This window comes from Chenopodium album, chromosome 27, assembly GCF_948465745.1.
Source record: "Chenopodium album chromosome 27, dcCheAlbu1.1, whole genome shotgun sequence".
In the NCBI taxonomy this organism is placed as follows: Eukaryota; Viridiplantae; Streptophyta; class Magnoliopsida; order Caryophyllales; family Amaranthaceae; genus Chenopodium; species Chenopodium album.
The window spans coordinates 35223721-35236086 of record NC_137860.1 but is presented as its reverse complement, the minus strand read 5'-3'; the positions used below and the strand labels follow the sequence as shown (position 1 = coordinate 35236086).

At 36.4% G+C, this 12366-nt stretch overlaps 3 protein-coding genes across 4 annotated transcripts; 1 reads left to right on the top strand and 2 right to left on the bottom strand.

The window, feature by feature from the left end:
* The first annotated feature begins 3196 nt into the window (after nucleotides 1-3196).
* Nucleotides 3197-3664, top strand: LOC145620156 (uncharacterized). Its single transcript, XM_081674792.1, has 2 exons — nucleotides 3197-3352; nucleotides 3425-3664. Exons 1-2 carry the CDS (start codon nucleotides 3197-3199, stop codon nucleotides 3662-3664), a joined length of 396 nt encoding a protein of 131 aa, XP_081530918.1.
* Nucleotides 3665-5833: 2169 nt separating this feature from the next.
* On the bottom strand, nucleotides 5834-6820 carry LOC145620155 (zinc finger protein ZAT2-like). The gene has a single exon (XM_081674791.1). The coding sequence runs from the start codon at nucleotides 6818-6820 to the stop codon at nucleotides 5834-5836; it is 987 nt and encodes a 328-aa protein (XP_081530917.1).
* Nucleotides 6821-7614: 794 nt separating this feature from the next.
* LOC145620764 (uncharacterized) lies at nucleotides 7615-11776 on the bottom strand. 2 transcript variants are annotated; one of them, XM_081675468.1, is made up of 4 exons: nucleotides 11652-11776; nucleotides 9679-10440; nucleotides 9216-9299; nucleotides 7615-7946 (listed from the first exon to the last, which is right to left on the bottom strand). In XM_081675468.1, the coding sequence occupies exons 2-4, from the start codon at nucleotides 10376-10378 to the stop codon at nucleotides 7870-7872; spliced, it is 861 nt and encodes a 286-aa protein (XP_081531594.1). In that variant the 5' UTR covers nucleotides 10379-10440; nucleotides 11652-11776; the 3' UTR covers nucleotides 7615-7869. The 2 variants fall into 2 exon arrangements, with proteins under 2 accessions (XP_081531594.1, XP_081531595.1); XM_081675469.1 differs by having other exon boundaries at nucleotides 7893-7946; nucleotides 9630-10440.
* Between the last annotated feature and the right edge of the window lie 590 nt (nucleotides 11777-12366).

Sequence of the window (12366 nt, the reverse complement as noted above, 5' to 3'; positions counted from 1 at the left end):
TCTACTGCAAAGCCTAGTACTGTTAATTCTGGTGCTATAGTCCCTTTTCAACCCAGCAAAACTCCTCAAAGAACCCATACTACCTTGACTGCAACTGAGAGAAGAGAAAAGCAGCTTAAGGGGTTATGTTATTTTTGTGATCAGCCATATGAGAGGAATCACAAGTGTCCTCTTAAACAAACTCAGTTGTTCTTAGTTGAGATACCAAGGGAGGATGACAGTGATGGAGAAGACACTATAGAGGGGGATCTTTCCTTTTAAGAGGAATTGAATAATATGGATCCTCATATTTCTATGCATGCTTTGAGTGGCAGCCAGAATTTCCAGACTATGAGAGTTACTGGGTTTGTGGGCAAGAAGCCTATACACATTCTGGTAGATTCAGGAAGTACACACAATTTCCTTGATTTGGATGTAGCAAAAAGATTGGGATTTCAGACTGAGAGTATCTCACCTCAAGCTGTCACTGTTGCAGATGGTAACCATTTGGCATGTCAGCATGTCTGTAAGGATTTTAAGTGGTCCCTTCAGCATAAAGAATTTAAATCTGATATGCTACTTATACCATTAGGAAGTTGTGATATGGTGCTTGGAGTTCAATGGTTAAGTACCCTAGGGACTGTAACTTGGAATTTTAAGAAGTTGATTATGGAGTTTGATTACCTTGGTGCACATTATGTCTTACAAGGTGAAAAACCTAGGAAACCAGTTGTTTCAGTAAGTCAGAATGCTGAAAAGTTGTTTAGTCAGCCTGCTCAGTTGTACTTTTTACAGTTAAGCTCAGTTCAAGACTATTCTGGGGTGCATTGTTGCCAGACTGAAGTTTCTACCATTCCTACGGCTGTGACTGAACTTTTACAGGAATATTTTGATATTTTTGCTGAACCAAAGTGTTTGCCATCTAGCAGAGCTGTTTTTGATCATAGAATTCCTTTGGAATTTGGGTCAAATCCAGTGAGCATCAGGCCTTACAGATATCCTTTAGCTCAAAGGGATATCATTAAAAAGCTGGTTCAAGAGATGCTGGAACAGGGCATTATACAGGATAGCTGCAGTCCTTTTGCATCTCATGTGGTTTTGGTAGGGAAAAAACATGGGACATGGAGATTATGTGTAGATTACAAGGAGCTTAACAAGAAGACAGTGAAAGACAAATTTCCTATTCCTGTGGTTGATGAACTCATTGATGAATTGGATGGGTCATGGGTGTTTAGTAAAATTGATCTAAGGGCTAGTTATCATCAGTTGAGGGTTCATGAGAGTGATGTGTTCAAAACAGCATTTAAAACTCATAATGGTCACTATGAGTTTTTGGTAATGCCTTTTGGGCTTACAAATGCTCCTGCATCTTTTCAGAGTTGGATGAATCATATCTTTAGACCTTTACTCAGGAAGTGTGTTTTGGTTTTCTTTGATGATATATTGATATATAGTGGCTCATTGCAAGAACATTTGATTCATCTTAAAGCTGTTTTTGAGTTGATGAGGGCTCATACTTTGTATGCTAAGATGAGTAAATGCAGTTTTGCTATTGATAAGATGGAGTACTTAGGTCATTTCATTTCTGGAATGGGTGTGGAAACTGACCCCAGGAAGATTGAAGCTGTTAAAAATTGGCCTATTCCAAGGAATGTTAAGGAGTTAAGGAGTTTTTTAGGGTTAGCTAGTTATTACAGAAAATTTGTTAAGGGTTATGGTTATATCTGTAAACCTTTAACTCAATTGCTAAAGAAAGGGGAGTTTAAATGGACTGATGTGCAGCAACAAGCTTTTGAAGAGTTAAAATCAGCTTTGAGTTCTGCTCCTGTATTGGCTCTACCTGATTTTTCTAAGCCTTTTGAAGTTGAAACAGATGCTTCTAATAAAGGCATTGGTGCAGTTTTGATGCAAGCCGAGCACCCATTGGCATTTTTGAGCAAGGCATTGGGCCCTAGATGGCAGAAATTATCTGTCTATGAGAAAGAACTCCTTGCTGTAGTTACAGCTGTGCAAAAATGGGAGCAGTATTTGATGGGACAACATTTTGTCATCAAAATTGATCAGAAGAGCCTTAAGTGGCTTTTGCAGCAGAAAATCTCTACTCCTTTCCAACAACTTTGGTTATCTAAGCTTATGGGATTCAGTTATGAGATTGTTTATAAGAAAGGGTGTGATAATTTGGTAGGAGATGCCTTATCAAGGGTCTCTGGTGCTGAAATCTTGTGCATGGCTTTGACTGTCCTTGATTCTAATTTAGCACAAAAATTGAAAGATAGTTATGCTCTGGACTTGAATACTACTGCTTTCTTTCATACTTTTTCTCAAGGTACTGCTGTTCCAAATTATGCTATCCAAGATGGGTTGTTGAGAAGGAAAGGCAAGTTGGTTGTGGGGCCAGATGATGAATTAAAAGTAGCTATTCTTCAATGGTTACACAGCTTTGGGCAAGGTGGTCACTCTGGTAGGGATGCTACCTTGAAGAAAGTTAAGGGACTGTTTTATTGGAAAGGGATGACTACTTTTGTTACTCATTTTGTGAGGAATTGTTTGGTTTGTCAAGCAAATAAAACTGAGAATGCTGCTAGCCCTGGTCTCTTACAACCTCTTCCAATTCCTTCCTCAAGAAGTTTGGGTGGACATTTCAATGGATTTTATTGGTGGATTGCCTGTTTCTTTTAGTAAAACTGTCATTTTTGGTTGTGGTAGACAGATTTAGCAAGTATGCACATTTCATGGCTTTATCTCATCCTTACACAGCCTTGGAAGTGGCTCAATCTTACTTGGATTGTGTTTTCAAGCTCCATGGATGGCCTAGGTCAATTGTCAGTGACAGGGATGGTGTTTTCCTGAGCAATTTTTGGAGAGCTTTGTTTGAATTACAGGGCACAGACTTATTGTTATCTTCAGCTTATCATCCACAAACAGATGGCCAAACGAAAGGGTGAATAGGTGTTTAGAAACCTATTTGAGATGCATGATTAGTGAATGTCCTAAAAATTGGAGCAAGTGGTTGCCTCTAGCTGAATGGTGGTATAATACCAATTTTCACACTTCTTCTCAAATGACTCCATATGAGATAGTGTAAAGTCAACCCCCTCCTCTGCATTTGCCTTACTTGCCTGGAGAGTCTAAGGTTACTGCAGTTGATAGATCTTTACAGAAAAGGGAAGAAATGTTGTAGAAGGTGAAATTCCACTTGAGAAGAGCTCAAGACAGAATGAAGATGCAAGCTGATAGAAAGAGAAGTGATAGAGAATTTGTTGTAGGAAGCTGGGTTTGGTTGAAGTTGCAGGCCTACAAACAGAAAACTATAAGGCTAGGGGCACATGATAAATTGTCATCAAAATTCTATGGTCCTTTTCAGGTTGCTGAGGTTATTGGAAAGGTGGCCTACAAACTGAAATTACCTCAAGATGCTCAAATACACCCAGTCTTTCATGTCTAGCTAAAGAAGTTCAAAGGAGTGCTTCCAGCAGTTACTCATATTCCTTCTTGGTTACATGGAAGAGATGAGGAGGAAGAATGGGAACCTGAGTCTATTTTGGAGAGAAGAACTGTCAGACACCAAAATAGAGCTGCTGTCCAAAACTTGGTTCAATGGAAACACTGTCCTGCTACTGAAGCTACATGGGAGTTTGCTGAAGTTTTTGAAGAGAAGTTTCCTGGTTTTGTAATCCAAACTTGAGGACAAGTTTGTTTTCAACGGGGGAGCATTGTAATAGGAGGTCTTAGTTAGTGCTTTGCTGATTCAGCAAATTGGTTATTACTTGTAATTAGTGGGATAGTTAGTTACAAGATATTTTTAGATTCTTCTAGGCTAATTACAGAGTATAAATGCCTGTAACAATTGTAATAAACTCATTCATTGTTTTGCGTGAAATAAAATACCAGAGCTTTCTCTCTCTTCTTCCTGATAAAACCTCTGTATTCTTCTTAGCTCATCAATGGCGTTTCTCCATTGATTTCACTTGATTCTTAGTGAAGTTAGCTTAAGATCCCAGTGCATATTTGTGTACAGTTACAAATCGTGGGTGGGGCTAGGTCAAATTCGTGGTTTTGGGTCGAAATCGGGGGCGGTGGTGGGTCGAAATTGTGGTTGTGGGCGCAATTAGGGATGGTGCTGGGTCGAAATCGTGGTTCTGGGTTCGAATGTGGTGCTGCTAGGTGATGGTGGTGGTGGTGGTGGTGCTAGGTGGTGTGCTGCTAGGTGGTGGTGGTGCTGTTGTTAGGTGCTAAGTGGTTGTGTTCTATTTTTTTTTTTTTTTTTTTTTTTTTTTGGGGGGGGGGGGGGTGTTGGATTAATACTAAATACATGCCCTTATTTTTTGCTAATTACACTTACCATCTTTTGCCTAGGAGTCCGCAAACTCCCTCTTTGTTGCAAGTAAATCGTAACAGAGGGAGTATTTAATTGTCACCTCAAAGCTTGGTTCGTGGAGGCGGATGCGCTACCCGCATGGTGCATCCGCTCCAAAATACAAAAATGCGGAATGAACATTCAAGTATATATTAATGAACATGATCATATTAAAGAACATAGTTGTCATTTATAATGTACATCAGTTTTTTATGCAACAATTTTGTATATATATTTTTTTTAAAAGAAATTTTGTATAATGAAATAGATAAATAGTACTATAATTATTTTTATTTTTTTTACCATACATTAATTACAAATCATTTCAATTTTTTTTTTTTTTTTTACCAAAAGTTCACTTTCTCTCTCCAAACAAAACTTCAAAGCCATTTAAATTTCTCAAACCTCAAACAAAATTTTAAGGAATTTGAAATTTTGAGCCCAAAATTGTTCAAGATGACAAATAAAAACGAAAGGTCAGACCAAATTCGACATTTATACTTGTTTATTTGACATTCATACTTGTTTATTTTGAGTTTGAGTGTTTGTTTTTTATAAATTTGATTGAAAATTGTAATATTTGATTTTATTGGGAATTAATTGCGATTTTGATATACTTTTGTTGTTGAAATGAGAAATAAAATGAATTTCTTGAAGAAAATCAACCGATTAATATATTTTGGAAGAAGAAAGCAAGCAAATCGACAAATTTAGAAAAAGTTGTAGATCCAAATAATACAATGTACATTAAAATACAGTAAAATGTTCTTTTTTCATATACTTACATGATGCAAATAATACAATGTACATAAAACATGTAAACAACATTATAACATATATGTTCATTAGAATGTAATACAATGTACATTATAATACAGTAAAATATACATTTTCATATACATACATGATCATTTATACCAAATGTACATTTACTATATGAATAATGTTATTTTAATATTATCATGTCCTTTACTAATATTACAAATGTTCTGTATATTTACAAAAAAAAAACATATAAAACTCGATGTTCTTTATAAAATAGTTATATGTTCTTTACAAAACAACTATATGTTCTTTACTAAATAGCTAAATGTTCATTCTGCCTTTTTTTAAAGAACACCGGATGCACCATGGCGCCTCCACAAAAAAAAAAATCATTGTCACCTTACTAGTTCAAATTTAATCTTATAACTAAAAATGTGACTGATGATTCTAGACATGGGATTAGTATAGTATTCGTCATCGGAAACATCAACATTATAACAGAGAAAGTTTACAATTATAATAATAAGAGTAAGTAATAATATTATGATGAATAAAGTGTTGTGTTAAATGAGATATTACATGAACCCACACCTAAAACAATGAGCATACATATGTTTTCATGAAACCCAAATCACACACTATAATTAGTTAGTCTTTCACACTTAAAAATGTGATAAATCATTAATTAATTAGTATTACAACAATTTTAATTAACCTAATCAATAGTATACCTTATATTCCTAACTTCAGCTCTAATTGCATGTTATTAGAAGAATCAATAGTAGTAGAAGAAGAAGAACCATCCTCTAAAAGTTGGGCCGGTAGGTTGAGATCAACACCACATTGGGGTGGAAGCCCGAACAATGACCGCGACGCCTGCTCCTCACTCTTTTCCCAGTGGGACCTCATATGCCCACCCAAGGCCTGTCCAGTAGGAAAAACCTTCAAACAAACACCACACTTGTGGCCCACTCCAAGGCCCAGTCCCAAAGAAAGGCCCAGCCCAATTGCTTCCTCATGATTTGAACCACTTTGCATGATCATACATTGATCATACTCAACGTCAGTTGCACTCTTGGTGATGGCAAAGCATCCCTTGACATTCTTATGGCTAGCACGGTGACCCCCGAGCGCTTGGTGAGACCCGAATGTCTTCTTACAACTCGAGCACTCGAACCTGGCCGGAGAGGCTAATGCCAAGTCAGGGGAGACAGGACCAGCAGCGAGTAAGAGAAGGCTAGCCGCAACCTCATGGTCATCAGTGGTAGTAGTAGGGGTAGGAGGAGGCGTTGGAGGAAGAGAACGACGACGAAGATGAGGAGGAGGGTTAATGCCACGCCACTCACGTTCCGGGTGGCATCGCATATGACCGAAAAGAGCCTTCCATGACCAAAAGGTTTTCCCACACTCCGTGCATGGTGGTGTGATCTCATTGGCAGATGAGACAGGTTTTTTGTTGGCCGGTGTTGTGGTGGTGGTGGAAGTGTCAATGCGGAGGAGTTTAGAGCGGCGCTTCTTACGTAAGGAGGCGGTCGGGGAGGAGGAAGTTGGTGTGGTGGGAGGAGAAAAAGGTAAGAGTAAATCTTTGTAATTGTGGACGTAGGAAATTGGAGTAGGAGGAGACACTGAAAGAGGTATCGGTACCGGTGTCGGTTGTGGTGGCGGAGGCGGTAGCAGTAGTGGCAAGGGTGGTGGAGGAGGAAGAGGAGTGTTCTCCATGGAAGTGAAATAGGGAGTGAAAAATTGTCGGAAAAAAAAACTGAAAAAAAGGAAGAATTGATGGGAAAAAATGAGAGGGGGTGTTTGAAAGGAAGAAGAGTGGAAAAAGGTTGAAAGTGGGGGGAAGAGTGGGTTTTGTAGGGGAAGGGAGTGGGATATGACGGTTATTTGCCTCTATCCATTTTACAGTTACTTCAGTTTTTTTCGAAGAGTTAGGTGCTTTCTGTTTATTTTTTACCGTTCTTTATTTTTTAAAAAATAAATTTTTGGATATTTTTCTTTATTTTTTTTAAAAAAATAAAAATAAAAATGTTTTCCATTCTTTTTTTAAAAAATATATACGTAGATATTGTATTATATATTAACAAGTTTTTTGAATTACAAACTTTAAAAAAATGAAAAGAATTTCTTATGATTTCATTTGTTAATCGACTTGTAAAGTTGATTAATTGCTTAAAATATATTCTAAACTATTAGCAATTATTTTTACGTAAATCTAATTTCAAAGGTACCATAATTATTTTTAAATTTGGTATGTCTAGAAAAAATTCGAGAGAATTGGTGAGCAAGAGGAGACAAAGGTGAGGGAATAGGAGGATTTAAGATTTATTTTGCCCTAGTAAATTGAAATTTTTTTTATTTCACCCGTTACAGATCAAACAGAGGAAAATGAGAAAGCCGACTTTTTGGAAAATGATTTTTCTCCATTGATTTGAAACACAGATTTAAGCCAAGAAACATAAAAAGGGAAAGCAAACAAGTAAATGAGACAAAAATGGAAGTAAAGCTAGACATGAAAACGAAGGACCATTGCATTAGATAATACTGGGTGCAGTATATGGGTCTTTCATTCAAGCTCTAGAACAATTTCTAACTTAGAGGACTAATTAAAGAAATGATAATGAAGATTATTACACTACATATTAGTAGTTAGACGATACAACTTACAGGTGATAATGAGACAACAACACCTTTAGTAACACATTCTCGTAGTGGAACTCGGGAGCCTGAAACAATAATTGATGAATAATTGCAGTACATATATACTGTCAACTCTGTGTTCCATTGGAAGTCTTCAACGATTTTCCCAGCACGTTCAGAGCCTTAACGCGCTGCAGCTCTTTCCCTGTGATGCAAAACCAAAAAGCGGGATGAGCAAAATATTCTTTGTTTCTGCAATCAATATATACCTATATTCATAAATAAATCATACTGTACACAGCTAGCTAAAATACTTGTATCATATTTACTGCTCATTTTCATGAAACAAAGTTAACCCAATGGACACCACGTAAAATGTATAATCATTTATCTAGCCAACAGGATAGGGGGTAGGGAGGGGGAACTGCAGGAGTGCAGGTGCATTTGACAAGGAATAGTATACGGTTCTAAGGGACACTCTTGCAGGGTATAGAAAAGAGTATAACGAAAGAACAATGTATGCTGGTGAGTAGTGATTAGCACTCTTGAAGCATATGAGGGGATGCGTATTGTTATAATGGGATAGAAACGAATTTAAAGATCCAGCAAAAGCAACAAATGTATACCTAGAACACAATTTATGTGCAAATTCACAGGTTTCATACATGAAACCTTTGAAGTGTCAACAGCTCTTCCAAACTAGATCAATTTTTATGTTAGATGAATCTACCCTACTTTCAAAAGTTACCATAAGCAATGTAACAGTAAATCTTTATTCAATCATAAATTTAAAGCACACCAAGAAATAATGAACTACAATGAAAATTTGACAAACCCCACTACTCGAATCCCGAACACTACAACCTATTCAAGAAGCTCCTTTCACTTTGCATACTAAGGGACTGTTCTCTTACGTTGAAGTTCAGTTCAGTTCAGTTCAGCTCCTAATTTCCTTCTCTTATAAAATATTCATTTCAGCTGAGCTAAACTGTATTCATTTTAGCTCAGCTCAACTCAGCTCAGTAGTAAGCAAAGATTTAGGGATGGAAAATTTCTTAGATATGAGGACAAGGTGTGGTTCACAATTTCAGATGACTTTGATTACATTAGAACCATAAATGAAGAGTTTATCAGAGTTTAGTTCTAACTCGGTGCTTATAAGACTTGATCACATGAATGAAACTGTGTCAACACAAAAGCAATACATACAGAGAAATTGAACCTTAAAAATTACTACATTATAGAGTACTAATTATATCTGCCCTAGTCCCTAGTACACCATGATACCACAGTTATGCTCCTATTGAATAAATGAAATTTGGTAGGTCCACATCCAAACTATACATGTGGTGCTTGCTATTTTCTTCAATAAATTGAGAAGCTGAAGCAATGTGGATGACAAGGTAAAACATTTGTGAAATCTGCCTTAAAACATTGCACCAAGGAAGTACAAGGGAATAAATTATCTGTTTACCTTGTTCCAAAGAAAGCTGGATTGCTTGCTTTTCCAGTTCAACGGCATGTCTGCTGAGTTCGGAAGCTGAAAGGGAACGAAGCACTGACAAGAACAACAAAAAGGTTAAACCAGGAGACAGATAAGTTTATGTCAGCAAGAACAAAACTGGTCCTGTTGTAAGAAAAAGATGGTAACTTTATAATTTTAATTTCTTGTTCTATTCCTTTTTCTATGTAGTTTATACATAGATCAGAGATTCAACTACACGGTCCTGATAGAATTCATTAAATTGTTTTCAAAATCATCATAATATTCTATAATTTTTTTTTTTTTTTTTTTTTTTTGGACAACTAGAAACAAAATATTCCCCTTTAAATGTTTTTGGAAATGTTTGGTAAGCAAATTATATCATTAAACCAGTAAGCAAATGACCTGTTTAGATATATAAACACAGATGAATCAATATAATGAATGAGCATACATTGAAGATGATCTTCTTGACTTGATTGATCTAACTTCTTCAGGTACATCTGCAATTGAATATATCTCTCCTCCCAATTCTGCTTTTTGATTCTTGCTTGTGCTGGGGAAGTGATACCTGATGTAACTGCCTGAGGCGTAGGTTTTTCCAGAACCACTTTGGTATTGGAATTCCCGAAAGTAAGGGGAACGGAAGGTTTCCCTGAAGGAATACTCATTACAGAACCACCAATTGGTGCATATGCAGGTAAAGGTTGTATCTGGGATTCATTAATTAAGGACTTAGGTCGGATCCCATCTTCTTGATGCCCAAGCTGACTTAGCTCAGGAGAATTAGCATTGTCAGCGATAACCTCAATGTTACTAATTTTACCAGTTTCAGCTTCAGACTTCCGGCGAACATACACAAGATGACCATTTGCACCATTATTACCAGAAGATTGCTGTTGAGGACTCATTGGGGACTCAGGAGAAGATCTTTTGACACCTGTCACCTTCGCAGCCTCTGTGGTAACTACTTCCTTCAAAACAACAGGACTACTAGGGTCCTTTTGTGGTACAATATTATTTACACTCGGGAGGTCTCTGAGTGGTGTCTTCTTTACGGGCAAAGGGACTTGTTTATCCTGTCCACACGGCCCTGCTTCACTAATACTCGACGCCAATTCACCAACTTTGGAATCTATTTGTTGCTGTGCCATTCCAAGTAATTCAGCTCATGGACATGGGATTTAAAACCAACACAGTACCCAAATATACAAGCCTGCAGAAAGCAAGTTAATTGTAATTTCATATCCACTCTAATTTCTTTCAATATATTTCTACTCGGCTGTCTCTCATCTCTCATCTCTCATCTCAATTGGTTAGCACATCCACAGTAAAAATAAATTGGCTCGGCTTCACTTGAATATATTGATTCTCTCACAACCAGCAGAGCCCCATTTCTCTTACAAACGAAAAGAAAATAGCAAGCCATAGATTGACCAAAGAAACCTAAGAGGACAGGGGTATGAAAATTGGATGAGGGATATAGATTTTACAGCCCAGCTGTTCAAGTCTCCCAGCCAAAAAGAAATGAACCTGGCTTATAATAAATGCATAAACCTATAGTAATTGGCAAAGTGAAGTTATATTCTTAACTCTTCGTTGATTTATTTCTTCCAGAAAATTCTAGAACAAAGTCAACAAACTTACAACGAAATAACTTGAAGAGAGCTAAAAGGTATATGGATTTTGTCTTGAGATTCCAATTTCAGTTTACTTGAGATTTGAGATATGGTCTTTCACCCACATTAAATCTCATGATGGTACAGAAAATCGACACAGCTTAGAGGAGCCGAAAAATCATATATTGAAGGCTTTTTAGGACAAGAAACCTATTATTTCCACAAATAATCACCAAAATTACATGTTCCTAGCACCAAAAAATACCAATCTTCAACAATGAACATACTACTCCTTAGATTCTCTATCAAATTGTCGCTTACAACACTTTCAAAGGCAATTCTTTCAGGCAGTTTCTTAGATTCAAATATCCTTTCTAACATTCTTTTGTGAGCCAAATGAAATACATAAGTCATAACACAGTAAGTAACACATAACAGAAAAATTGAGCTTGATTTTAACTTCTATACAACAAAAGGACAAACCTTACAAAACTCCATCTTCTTCCAAATCAATTCCAATTATAGAAAGATATATTCATTAATTTTGAACAATTTATTAAACACCCACATACCCATCTCAACATTTTGCCAGATTAAGAATGAAAATCAGCTAAAACTTCATCAAATCCACCAAAAATTGCCTACCCAGATAGCAAAATCCAAGCTACTTTAGAAAAATCACCCGTACAAAGAAAATGAGATAAAATTAAGAAAAATGAGGGTGCTTGAGTTCGTCAATGGTGATAAAATATACAAAATATGAAGAACAAATTACCAAAATAAAAGTATAGAGGAGAGAGAAATATACCTTAGCATTCAAGGGTTGAGCGTTGCATACACTGAGGAGATTTAGCGAGAGAGAGGGAAGAACATAAAAATTGGGGTTTTCGGCTATTTAGGAACTTGATGGTTTATTAAATGCAAAACATGGCAAATATTGCAAACAAATTTTATTTAAATTCTCGATTATTGGTGGGAAAAAAAAATTAAGGAAAAGTTGGCTCTACTGATTTTGTAAAATGTCTTAGCTATCGATTAATTTAGGATGGTTCTAAGATTCTAACTTTTGAGGGTTTCTCAAATAGGTTCATAACATATTTTTAACTGGTTTGATCGGTTAATAATGTCATGTGTCTTGTTTTCGTTAGGCGTAGCTAAAAAAATAAATGTTCCACCACTCTAAACACTATCCCCTTCCTTTAGAACCTATTCTCTTCACCTAGTCATAATAAGCTAGTGAGTGTTTAAAGAGATATGCCTAAAATTGGGATTACCATGGATTAATCTATAATTGGGACCTTTTGAATATGTAAGTCAATTTCAAACTTCCCAAGTTGCATATTCATAGTAAAATCTAATTCTCATTGTCAAGAACACAAAAAATGGTGGAGGATGCATCTTAGATTTTCAAAATCATAAAACATAATTTGGAACCTACATATTCTTATCAGTTGATCTCACAAAGGTATAAGTGACCTTGAGTCGATGACAGGAGGCATATTTGTAACAGAGTAGATTAATAT

Bases quoted from the DNA above. Each gene is read 5' to 3' on its own strand.
- LOC145620764 (XM_081675468.1), bottom strand. From the start codon at position 10,378: ATGGCACAGCAACAAATAGATTCCAAAGTTGGTGAATTGGCGTCGAGT. The intron at 9,300-9,678 runs GTATGCTCATTC...TGTTCTTGTCAG, and splicing joins TCAAGAAGATCATCTTCAAT to TGCTTCGTTCCCTTTCAGCT. The intron at 7,947-9,215 runs GTAAACAGATAA...TTTGCATCACAG, and splicing joins CCAGCTTTCTTTGGAACAAG to GGAAAGAGCTGCAGCGCGTT.
- LOC145620155 (XM_081674791.1), bottom strand. From the start codon at position 6,820: ATGGAGAACACTCCTCTTCCTCCTCCACCACCCTTGCCACTACTGCTA.
- LOC145620156 (XM_081674792.1), top strand. From the start codon at position 3,197: ATGAAGATGCAAGCTGATAGAAAGAGAAGTGATAGAGAATTTGTTGTA. The intron at 3,353-3,424 runs GTTATTGGAAAG...TTTCATGTCTAG, and splicing joins GTCCTTTTCAGGTTGCTGAG to CTAAAGAAGTTCAAAGGAGT.